The 11,886-nt window shown below is 38.3% G+C and overlaps 2 protein-coding genes across 2 annotated transcripts; one reads left to right on the top strand and one right to left on the bottom strand.

The window, feature by feature from the left end:
• Positions 1–344: 344 nt before the first annotated feature.
• LOC141428661 (insulin-degrading enzyme-like) lies at positions 345–4,877 on the bottom strand. Its single transcript, XM_074088666.1, has 4 exons — positions 4,680–4,877; positions 4,210–4,365; positions 2,613–2,688; positions 345–376 (listed from the first exon to the last, which is right to left on the bottom strand). The coding sequence occupies exons 1-4, from the start codon at positions 4,860–4,862 to the stop codon at positions 345–347; spliced, it is 447 nt and encodes a 148-aa protein (XP_073944767.1). The 5' UTR covers positions 4,863–4,877.
• Positions 4,878–6,880: 2,003 nt separating this feature from the next.
• LOC141428624 (uncharacterized) lies at positions 6,881–10,914 on the top strand. The gene is made up of 2 exons (XM_074088630.1): positions 6,881–7,343; positions 7,900–10,914. The coding sequence occupies exons 1-2, from the start codon at positions 7,238–7,240 to the stop codon at positions 10,137–10,139; spliced, it is 2,346 nt and encodes a 781-aa protein (XP_073944731.1). The 5' UTR covers positions 6,881–7,237; the 3' UTR covers positions 10,140–10,914.
• The last annotated feature ends 972 nt before the right edge of the window (positions 10,915–11,886 follow it).

The following is an 11,886-nucleotide window of genomic DNA, read 5'->3' as shown; positions in this document are numbered from 1 at the left end:
ATTTATTTTTGTAATTAACTATAAAACTAAATAGGCGGCTTTGAAAAGACCATCTGACTCCAAATTTCATGATATACATCTTGTAGTTTTCGAGTAAATGCCTGTGACAACGGACGCAGACAGACAGCAGACGGACATTGACAAAACTAACGGTTCCGTTTTTGCCATTTTGGCTTGGGAACCCTAAAAAAAATCTGAAAAATATAGTTTCCTTCTCGGCTGTAATGGGGCATGATAATATGAGACCCCCACTCATTGTCTCCACAGTGTCTGCTATCTTCAGGGCCCGCTCCCTTGTCAGGTTCCCGAACATACCCCTCGACGTGGACTTCCTGATGAAAGCGCTAGCGAACTCGTTCAAACATCGGCGTTATCGCTGCAGCGGACATACACACGTTCAAAAATATCCGCAGGTCACGGATTCGGAACGTTCTGTCCGTTTCCCACTCCGTTTCCGCACTCTAACTTTTCCTAAACAATCCGTTCCTCAAAATGTGCATCTCCCAAAAAGATACGTTTGACTTATAATCCGTTCTCAATACACCCCGTTGTTAAGACGTAGGTACCTATGTGTATTTGTGAACCTCTTTACAATACGGAAAATTAAGAAACGGGAGTTAATGGCATATGGACACTACGAAGAAACGGGTTTTATGGTAATACGGACGCTATGGAGAACGGGTCTTTTGGACATACGGGCATAAATGAGAAACAGATCTTTTAGCATACGATACTACGAGAAACGGGATCTTTTCTGTATACGGAACGCTATGAAAACGGGTCATTTTGGGAATACGGCATAATGAAGAAACAAATCTTTAGCAATACGGATACACGAGAAACGGCGTCTTTTGGTATATGGACGCTATGAGAAACGTTCTTTTGGAAATACGGGCATAATGAGAAACAGATCTTTAGCAATACGGATACATGAGAAACGGGGTCTTTTGGTATACGAACGCTATGAGAAACGGGTTTTATGGTATACGGACGCTAATGAGAAACGGGTCTTTGGAAATACGGGCATAATGAGAAACAGATCTTTTAGCATACGGATACTACGAGAAACGGCGTCTTTTGGTATATGGACGCTATGAGAAACGGGTCTTTTGGAAATACGGGCATAATGAGAAACAGATCTTTTAGCATACGGATACTATGAGAAACGGGGTCTTTTGGTATACGAACGCTATGAAGAGACGGGTTTTATGGTATACGGACGCTATTGAGAAACTGGTCTTTTGGGAATACGGGCATAATGAGAAACATATTTTTTGGCATACGGACGCTATGAGAAACGGTTCTTTTGGCATACGGTCGATTTAGGAAACTGTTATTACGGGTGTTTTGGGAAAAGGATGGAACGGTCCGAAACCGGTCTACGCTAGCTGACGTTTTGCACGGAGCGAGTGGACGCCTGTTGAACAACAGTACGAGCAGCGCTGACTGCGCGCGTCGCGTGCATGGGATTGTACCTGCGCCCGCCCGCAGGCTGCGACAAGCAGTGCACCCGCAACAGCTAGCGTAACAGAGATGTGCGAGGGTATGTTGCGAGGAATGTCTTTGTCTTGGACCAATAGAAACGCTTAATTTACTTATATTTCGCACAGCTCCAGTGGAAACAGCTCAGCGGAGTGAGGATAGGTAAATTAAGCAACGCATCTTCGCAAGTCTCTGGTGGTAACGCAGCCTAAAGCGCAGAGAGGTTAAATGGTCCCTTATCAAGGGTCCTTTGTTTGCAAAAAAAAGTAGTAAATTATTTAGTAAGTACATGGTCACTCAGCAATTAAAAGTGTGGGAGTTTTACTTGTATGATTTTGAATGATCCATTATCAATTACTGCTGATGTAGGGTTGGTCCTGCTCAAGTCTCCTGAATCACCCTGTGTACTATACAAGAGGGTCAATCAACTTTTTCTTGTACCTCGTTGCCATGGTTACGTCCCCTGGACAACTCTTTAAAAGCATGATGTTTTCTGTAGTTAAATTCTTCGATCTTACATTTTTGATGAGTCACAAGCTTATTATTTTATGGACTATCTCCTAAGCACATTAATAGCATATATTATAACAGTATTTTTAAGAAACTCTTTCACTGTTGTCTCTTGGACAACGAGACAGACAACAATCAAGAAAAAAATTGTTTTTTTTTTTATAGAACAGCTGGCAAACGAGCAGGCGGGTCGCCTGCCGCCGCCCCATGGACACCTACAGCATTACTCAAGACTATTTAGAGCAGAAGTTCCCAAAATATTTAAAAATCAGTTATTTTGTAGCGCCTCCCCATTATTATTTTTTTCACCTTAAAATCTTAATAACATATTAGTCTCGCCTAATGAAGGCACAAAGGTGAAGATTTTTCCTGGGCACCTTACCACCCCCCTCTAGGCCTCCAGCGCCCACAAGGGGGCGTGTTGTCATTATAATCGTTCTATACACCCGTAGGACGTCCACTGTTGGACAGAGGCCTCGCCCATAGACCTCCAGTTGCTTCGGTTATATTAGAAACGAGCTGCATCCAGTGTGCGGCTTTAACCAGGGCATTCATCCGTCCATCTCGTTGGTGGACGTCCTTCGCTGCGTTGTCATATTGTCGATGTGCTGTTGACTTACTTTCGGCAGCGTCCAAGAGTTGGCACCTCGTCCATACCAAGTCGGATAGGCATAGGGCTTGTTGATACACGGCGTGCTAAAATATAAAAATAAATCAGAAAGCATAGGGTTGTAGAGGGGGACAGATCTGGTGAATAAGAGGGAGAGGGAGAGGGAGAGGGAGAGGGAGAGGGAGAGGGAGAGGGAGAGGGAGAGAGAAACATTTATTTACACAAATTTAATACAGATTTATATCTGTATACATTAGATAGAAAGAATAAAAAAATAACATCGAATAGTATAAAGTATGTACTATTCCATCGTATTTTCTCGGAAAGATTCGTATTTATTGAATCACTAGTTTCGGCTTCGCGCACGTAAATCATTAGATCCAGCAACTGAATTGAAATTTTGGGATTTAAAAAAAAATTCAGCCTTGGTTGGTTTGACGTTACATTAAAAACAATCACGTCAAATTTCATGACTAAGCGAGCGGTTGTTGCTTCGAGATTTTATCCCAGATAGTTTTATTCCAGATGCCCAGCTATCTACATACCAAATTTCATCCAAATCCGTCCAGCCCAGCGTAAAGGAGTAACAAACATACTCACTCACTCACAAACTTTCAAATTTATAATACTAGTAGCTTTACCATCATGGTGACTACCGTCTTACATCTGGCAGCTGGTTGTGTTGCTCTGAGGACGAACTCTGGTCGAGTTCGAAACAAGTCGGTGTTGTGTGGTGATGGTGATAGACCCTGGCCAACGAAAGCTGTCCACGAGAAACCGCGGCAAATAAAAAAAAATAAGGCTGACAACACTTGCTGTACACTGATTAAACAATGTTGATACTTTGATATTTATTAAAAAAATTAATGATATTAAATTATACTCGAGACTTCAAAGCTGCATCAACATTCATTATAGTAATGTGTGAAAGGTGATGATGCACTTTGTAGGTAGTCCCTTGGTAAATTTTATGACCTTTGGTAAATTTTTGGACCAGATTGGCATTGAATACATCTTCAAATATCAAAATTATCTAACCCGGGCTAGAATGACAATATGTCAATTTTGACAGTCTCCAAATCCAGATCATTTATTCAGTAAATAGGCCGCAATGGGCACTTTTACACGTCATTTTTTAAACTACCAGCGCTTTCGGAAAGACCATCATTGCCAAGAAGAATGCGCCGCAAGAAACTTGGCAGAAAGTCATTTTTTCAACATAAAATAATTACAAATAAAATACTTAAAAACTACAGTACACAATTAAATAAAAAATAATAATAATAATAATACAGGGATGTATGGGGTCCCTTAGTTACAAAACTAAACACTAACTATTATCTACGTTCAGTGGAAGTGTAGACTGCTTCCACTGTCATAAATTAAAAAAACTAATAATAATAATCCTGAAATCTACATTTCAGGTCAAGTAACCATTAAGCTTTTGGATTCCGAAGGCAAACTCACGTCTGCCGCCCCCAAAGTTAGCTCACACGATCTCATGTCATGATACCCGATTAAAGTTTCGTAAAAAATGCGTGGACAACTTTCGCTGGCCAGAGTCTTGTTGGGTTAGCTTTTTTGTTGTATTGCTTCTGTTGTAGTACCTGATACGGCTGTTCAGCGTCGAAATTCTTGATCCCACGGATATGGTTCTCCTTCATAATCGCGAACCGCTGCGGATCCACCTTGAAGTTCACAATGTGCTCTATGATCTTCTCCAGTAGTACATGCTGCTTGTCATCGTAGCCGTCTATCGTGATCTGTTGGATTTTATTAATTTTAAAATTGTAAAAACGAATAAGTTTTTCGGGTGCTACTAGTTGGGGGGAGGGGTCGTGGAATTGGAAGCATGCTCGGCACTGATAATCAAGACCTACTACCCTCCCTACCCTCACCCCTCCCTGTCTACCCTCACAACCCCCCTCCCCTCCTACCCTCTGTTACTATGAGGGTAGGCAGCGCTAGTGTTACTATGAGGGTAGCCAGCGCTAGCTGTAACCCTTACTGCTGGTAGCTGCGTGTCCTGTAGGTACCTGAGGCCCTATCAGCTGTCCCGCTCTAACACTGTACTCACGCTGATCCCGTACTTGGCGTTCCCGATGCTCCACCGGAGGCCAGCCAGCTCGGCCGCGTAAGCGAACTGTTGCAGACTGTCCCGGAACAGCAGCACCCACACTGATGTCAGGTTGCAGTTTATAGGGTCCAGGTAGGCCAGTGGACTAAGGGATACAAAATATAATAAATAAATAAATATCATGGGACAATTGACACCAATTGATCTAGTCCCAAACGAAGCGAAACTTCTACCATGGGTACTAGGCAACGAATAAACATCTTCTATATTAATAACTTCGTACCGGTCTACGGTAGACTCGAATGAAATGCACATCAAATTGAAGAGCGTAAAAAAATAGTCAATCCGAGTCGACAACTTGTAGGCGGAAAATTCGGATTATCGAGTATTTTCAATATAAACTTGAATAAATTACTAAGTATATAATGGCGTTGCGAAGCAAACATGTCAAAGTCATTACATCAAAGTGGCGTTAGTGTCACGTCAACACGTGTCACAGGTTTGCATTTCGTTCTCCATTGTGACCTCTTAAGGGCCTCACACACGGTACGATTCGTCAATTTTCATCAGATCGATCGTACAGACGAATCGTACCGTATATGGGGCCCTTTAGGTCTAATTTCTTTGATTATGAGACCGAGACATCATAGTTATTTGGGCAAATAAGATTTAGGAGAAATATCTACTGGTGAAATACCGACACGTAGGTTAGCCGTTAAAGTGTTTGTGATAATAATTAAGGCTGGGAATATACGTCAGATTTTTCGATAAGTACGACAGTCTTTACTGACAAAAAAATTTTTCAACCATGTTATTATGAGTCTACATTTTACCCGAGCGAAGCCGGGTTTTCATCTAGTACTTACATAAAGGTAAACCAAAAATATATATGTGTAAGAAACTAGTTCCAATGAAATTCCGCAACATGGCTAATCCATACTAATATTATAAATGCGAAAGTAACTCTGTCTGTCTGTCTGTCTGTCTGTCTGTCTGTTACGCTTTCACGCAAAAACCGCTGAACCGATTTGGATGAAATTTGGTACAGAGATAGAATAGACCATGGGAAAGAACATAGGCTATCTTTTATCGCGAAAAAAGGCTTTAAGGGGTTGAAATAGGGGGTGAAAGTTTATATGGTGGAAGTTCGTCGCTGTCGGAAATAAAACCATGAAACTTGGATTTAGGCACTTAATCCATCCATACTATAATATTATAAATGCGAAAGTAACTCTGTCTGTCTGTCTGTCTGTCTGTTACGCTTTCACGCAAAACCGCTGAACCGATTTGGATGAAATTTGGTACAGAGATAGAATAGACCATGGGAAAGAACATAGGCTATCTTTTATCGCGAAAAAAAGGCTTTAAGGGGGTTGAAATAGGGGTGAAAGTTTATATGGTGGAAGTTCGTCGCTGTCGGAAATAAAACCATGAAACTTGGATTTAGGCACTTAATAGGAAATAAGTCGGTATGTGTTTTAGCTTTTTTGAAAATTCGACCTGTGAGGGGATGAAATAGGGGATGAAAGCTCATATGGAAGGTCGTCATTATCGAAGATAAATCGATGTTTCTTTATGAAACTTGGTATTTGGGCACGTGTTAAGAGATAATAAATGTTCGAGCGTTTCTTAAAATTCTTCCTGTTTGGGGGTGAAATAGGGGATGAAAGTTTATATATGTAAGATCGTCATTTTCGAAGATAAATCGATGGTTCTTTATGAAACTTGGTATTTGGGCACGTGATAAGAGATTATAATTGTTCGCGCATTTTTTTAAATTCTTCCTGTGTGGGGGTGAAATAGGGGGTGAAAGTTTATATGAAGGTCGACATTGTAGAAGATAAATCGATGGTTCTTTATGAAACTTGGCATTTGGGCTTTTGAAAATAAATAGATATTTGTTCAAGGGTTTTTGAAAATTTTACCTGCGAGGGGATGAAATAGGATGAAAAATTATATGGAACGTCGTCATTATCACAGATAAATCGATGAATCTTTGTGTTTAGGTATTCGATAAGAACAAAAAAACCGGTTAAAATCGACTCGAACTCGCGCATCAAGGGTTCCGTGCATTATTTTGCTATAAAGGGAATAAAATTTGCTATAAGAGCTGCCTTTATACAAAATTTCAAGTTTCTAGGACAGCCGGAAGTACCCTATAACTTTTTTTGAGTTTAGGGTTTTAATTTCAACTCGATAAATCGACGGTCCCTACGTAAATCATCGAAACTCAAAATTGCCGTTTTTTTTTTATTCGTGTAATCTACTTCTTTTCAGCCATATTTTACACCCCTGAAAAAATAAAAGAAAAATTCTTATTTTTAAGCGGATATTTAAGTCGTAAAACATCGAAAACATATAACATTTCCGTAGTAGATCATCGAAAGTCTAAATTCGATTGTTTACGTGGGAATAATTATCGTGCGAGCGAAACGAAACTAACAGCTTCAATAGTATACGTCGCACAAGTCCGCGAGGCGGTCAGTTAGGAACAAGCGACCAATGAGCTAACAACTGTTACAATTTTATTATGTTTTTTGTTTTTAAAACACGTAATAATGAGGTACACCAGATTTAATGCGTCGAGATCTAAAAAAATTCTTGGTTTGGTAACAAAAGACAGTGCAGCCGAGCGAGAAACCGATACTGAAAAACCTAAAGCTGGTAAGTTTGGACATTTTTAGTGATTATATTTTAAAAAGAATGTGTATTTTAGGTTGTAAATAGAAATACTGTGCAGTTAAGGTTTTTATTGACAAAATAATTATGAGCTATGAACATTTAATAGTATTACCGACGTAAATAATCGAAACTCCCAGTTTCAACATTGTACGTTGGAATTTACTGTTGACTTGGTATCGAAACTGCCAGTTTCAATATTGTACGTTGGAATTTACTGTCGACTTGGTATCGAAACTGCCAGTTTCAATATTGTACGTTGGAATATACCGTTAACTTTGTATCGAAACTGGCAGATTCGATATTCTACCTCGAAATTTAAAATTAATTTTATATCGAAACTGCCACTTTCGATGTTTTACGCTGATATTATCGTAATTTTATTCTGAGTTTCGATAAATTGACAGTTAAATTCCTTTTTATTTTTTCTTAAAATGTTGATATTAATTGCCTTAGAACATAGAAACTTTATAGTAGTGTTGATCAGTATATAAAACTATCATTAGGTACTATTTTTAATGTCAATAAAATATTATTTCAGATTCTCCGCTACCCGCCACTTGTACCTTTGGAGACGCAGAATGGGCCGCCCTCGAGGGAATAGTTGACGAAGAACTATCTTCAGACAGAAACTTGGCTACGCCAAATTTCTCTCTCCTGGAAGCGACGGTAGAAAAATCACCAATTGCAATAAACAGTGATAAGGAGTCATTTATTTTAAGTAGCTCAGAAAATACTCCTGTGCCATCCCCATTAGAAGACTTTGACATCTCAATACAAAGCCAAACTGAGCACAATAGCAACATTAGAAGTACGGTTTCTCCATTAACACCGATGCCCACTGAACCCGAGAAACTATCTACACCTACTACTGGTAGTCCAGGGCCCATAGCTAGCGTTAGCTCTCTTATAACAGTATCAGAGTGTGATTCGCCTAGCTCGACCACTTCATTAAACCAAAAGAGAAGGTCTACATTCAAAGCAAACCCAGGAAAAAAAAGAAAAAGATGTGAAGATAAATGGAGGGATACCAAAAGAAAACTACTACTTAATTCTGGTCAAGAGTATATGACAAGAAAAGGAAAAGTTAAAGAAGAAAAAAAATTGAAGCCGGTCTGTCGTTCTACGTGCAAATTAAAATGTTACGATAAATTTGATACCGACACCCGGCAAAGAATATTAACCAATTTTTGGAAATTAGGGGACCATACTCAGCAGTGGGAATATATAAACAAATTTACCGAAAGACAACAAAAAAAAAGCGTTACTACCGAGGGCTCTTCCCGGCGACAACATACTACAAAGTATTTTTTACCTCTATCTCTACCCAGTAACGTTTCTGATCAACAATGCTTGCCTTATGATCCTGTACAAGTCTGCCTCAGAACTTTTTTGAATACTTTGTGTATAACGGATCAAATGGTACGCACTGCCCAAGCAAAATTAAGCCGAGAAGGAATTACTTTACCTGATGAAAGAGGTAAGCACCCAAACCATCTTGTCGTAATAACCGCTGAAATGGTAAAAAGTGTATGTGAACACGTATCTTCATTTCAACCGGTCCCTTCGCACTATACGCGAGAAAGTAGTAGTAAACTGTATCTGGATAATAAGTTATCCTTCAAAAAAATGTTTTCCTTGTACAAAGAATGGGATCAGCTGCAAAACTATGACAGTAAAGCTCTCACATTACGTCAGTACACTGACATAGTGAATGAGCACATGAACGTTGGATTCTATGTCCCAAAGAAAGACATTTGCGACAAATGTCATGCATTTTCAAATGAAGCGAACCCGACTGAAGATCAAATAAGTGCCCAGTCTCAGCATATAGAAAATAAAAAAAATGCAAGAGAATTTAAAGCAGATGACAAAATAGTAGCTCAAAATTCACCCGAAATTGTTTGTGCTACATTTGACTTTCAAAAAATCTTGAATTGTCCACATGGTGATGTTGGACTGCTGTATTATAAGCGAAAATTATCGATTTATAATTTTACAATTTTTGACTTAGCGAACAAAGAGGGTTTCTGCTATATGTGGACCGAATGCACAGCTAAAAGGGGAGCAAATGAAGTGAGCAGTTGCCTGTCCATCTTTATAAAAACTCTTATAGATAAAGGGGCAAAACGGTTTCTATTTTGGTCTGATAATTGCTCAGGGCAAAATAGAAATCGAGTTGTGTACTCGACGTATATGTTCTTGTCAAAAAAATATAATGTTGACATAACGCACAGGTTTTTGGAGAGAGGTCATACACAAAATGAGGGTGACAGTGTTCACGCTCTCATTGAAAAAGAGTCTAAAGGCAAAATGATTTTTACTCCTGACCAGTGGTATGCGTTAGTAAGGTGGGCTAAAACCACAGGAAAACCTTACAATGTAATTGAACTAACTCAACAGGATGTTTTTGATTATAAACCCTTGTTAGACGAACGCAACTGGAAGAGAGATACGACAAATATTAATGTAATGTGGAACAAAGTCAAAGAGGTCAGGGTAGAAAAGGATGCACCGAATTGTCTTTTCTTTAAGTACGATTTAAAGGGTGAGCAATTTTGCTTAAACACAGTTATCACTACTAGAAGACGTGGGAAAATAATGAATGATGACGTTGAACTGAAAATGGCATATGGTAACCCGCTGACTATTACAGATGCAAAATATAAAGATCTTATTTCTTTATGTCAATCGGGCGTGATACCTAAAGAATATCATACATTTTTTAAAAATATTAATTACAGTGCAAATATTGGTGATAATAGTGACGATTCTGATTAATTTTGTTTGAAGTTAGTGAGCCAAAAGGGTATTTTTTTTTTCATAAGTATAGCTACAATTCGTACTTAGTTGATATTATACGGTGCATTGAAGTGTTTTTAACAAGTTTTTTAGTTTAGTAACAGAGCGTTTGGAAACATTTATGTTGTACGTTACGATTTTTCTTATAATAATGTTCATTACTACATCTTTAGTTTGTTGAGAACTGTTTTGATTTACACTAGGCTTAAGGAGTGATCATAAAATGGTAAGACTTAATAATTAAAGCTGTGATAATAAAAGTGATTTAAAAGTCTGATTTCTAGAAATAAGAAATTTGTTTTTCCGAATAAAGGTTTCAATTAACAAAACAATACTGATTTTATTTAAGTACTCATACTAAAAAGTGAAAAAGTGTCTCCAAAAACTGTGCGTTTATATATCGAAACTGGTAAAGTGAGATATTTTTTGCGGCGTAAATCATCGACACTACCAGTTACGTTAGCTACCGCAGTACTACTGTCGAAGTAAATAATCGAAACTGCCATTTTCGACAAGACCTTTAAAAATATTTCCGGTGTAAAAAATCGAAAGTGGCAGTTTCGATACATGCAATTCTCTTCAACACGGCGTATGCTATCGAAACTCAAATTTCCAGAAAACTGAAATAATTTCCATCAAAATAAAAATGCCACAAGATACGTGCTTACTTTGTTAGTATTTATGGATACTGAAAGTCAATATAATATTTATATTTTCAGAATTATACCATAAACCAACTTCAAAACGTTGTACTAAAAAGTGGCAAAATTGACTTTCGATGATTTACGTAGGGACCGTCGAAATACTCCGCCGTTTACGGGATTAAAGGGTCTTGACAGACAGACGGACGGACGGACAGCAAAGTCATCCTATAAGAGTTCCATTTTTTTTCTTTTGAGGTACGGAACCCTAAAAAAATATTTGTTCGGCTCTTTTCAATTTCGACATTTTTCATACCTCCTACTTGAAAATATGGGATGAAAGTTCGTAAGGAATTCCAAACAAATTTACTATAAGTATATTTATCGGAAATATGTGTAGCAATGCTTAGTAAGAATGCCGTCTTAATTATAATCCTACCCTCCTAACTTACAATACAGGACGTAAGATGTCAAGAGCTCACTATAAAGGAATTAGTCCTTTTTTTGTTGGCAGGGTAGAATTCTTATGTTTTACCAAAGAATGGAAGAACAAAAAGTTTAGATATAAAGCAATGTATTAAAATAGGTTATTTCAGTACCGTAGAAGTTTCTATGTGCTATTATTGGCAGAATAGGTACCCTAAATAAATTAAATACTTTCCAAAGTTACTATTCCACGCGGACGAAGTCGCGGGCAAAAGCTAGTAGTCATATATTTCTGGTCAGCCCTTAAATAAAATACATAATAAACATCCAAACTCTTAGAACAAACATTCTTATTATTCATACAAATATATGCCCCGACCGGGAATCGAACCCGAGGCCTTAAGCTCATAGTCAGGTTCTTAGAATGGTCAGTTTGACAGTTAATCTCGATCTAGGAATGCGTTATATATTCCGAAAAACTGAGAGATGCAATAGACTGTTTGACAGGCCACACCACAACTCTGGGAACTCTAGTGAAAAATAAAACATTAATTTTAAAACCAAAAAACCCGACTGCCTAAACTAAAAGAAGAAAATAAGCCTAGTGGTTTAGAACTCTGTTAAGTAGGCCATATTTCGCCGGCTTTCTTCGTCCGAAA

The sequence above is a fragment of the Choristoneura fumiferana genome, chromosome 6 (assembly GCF_025370935.1).
Source record: "Choristoneura fumiferana chromosome 6, NRCan_CFum_1, whole genome shotgun sequence".
NCBI lineage: Eukaryota > Metazoa > Arthropoda > Insecta > Lepidoptera > Tortricidae > Choristoneura > Choristoneura fumiferana.
The sequence above is the reverse complement of the archived record's forward strand: the minus strand, read 5'-3'. Positions and strand labels throughout refer to the sequence as shown.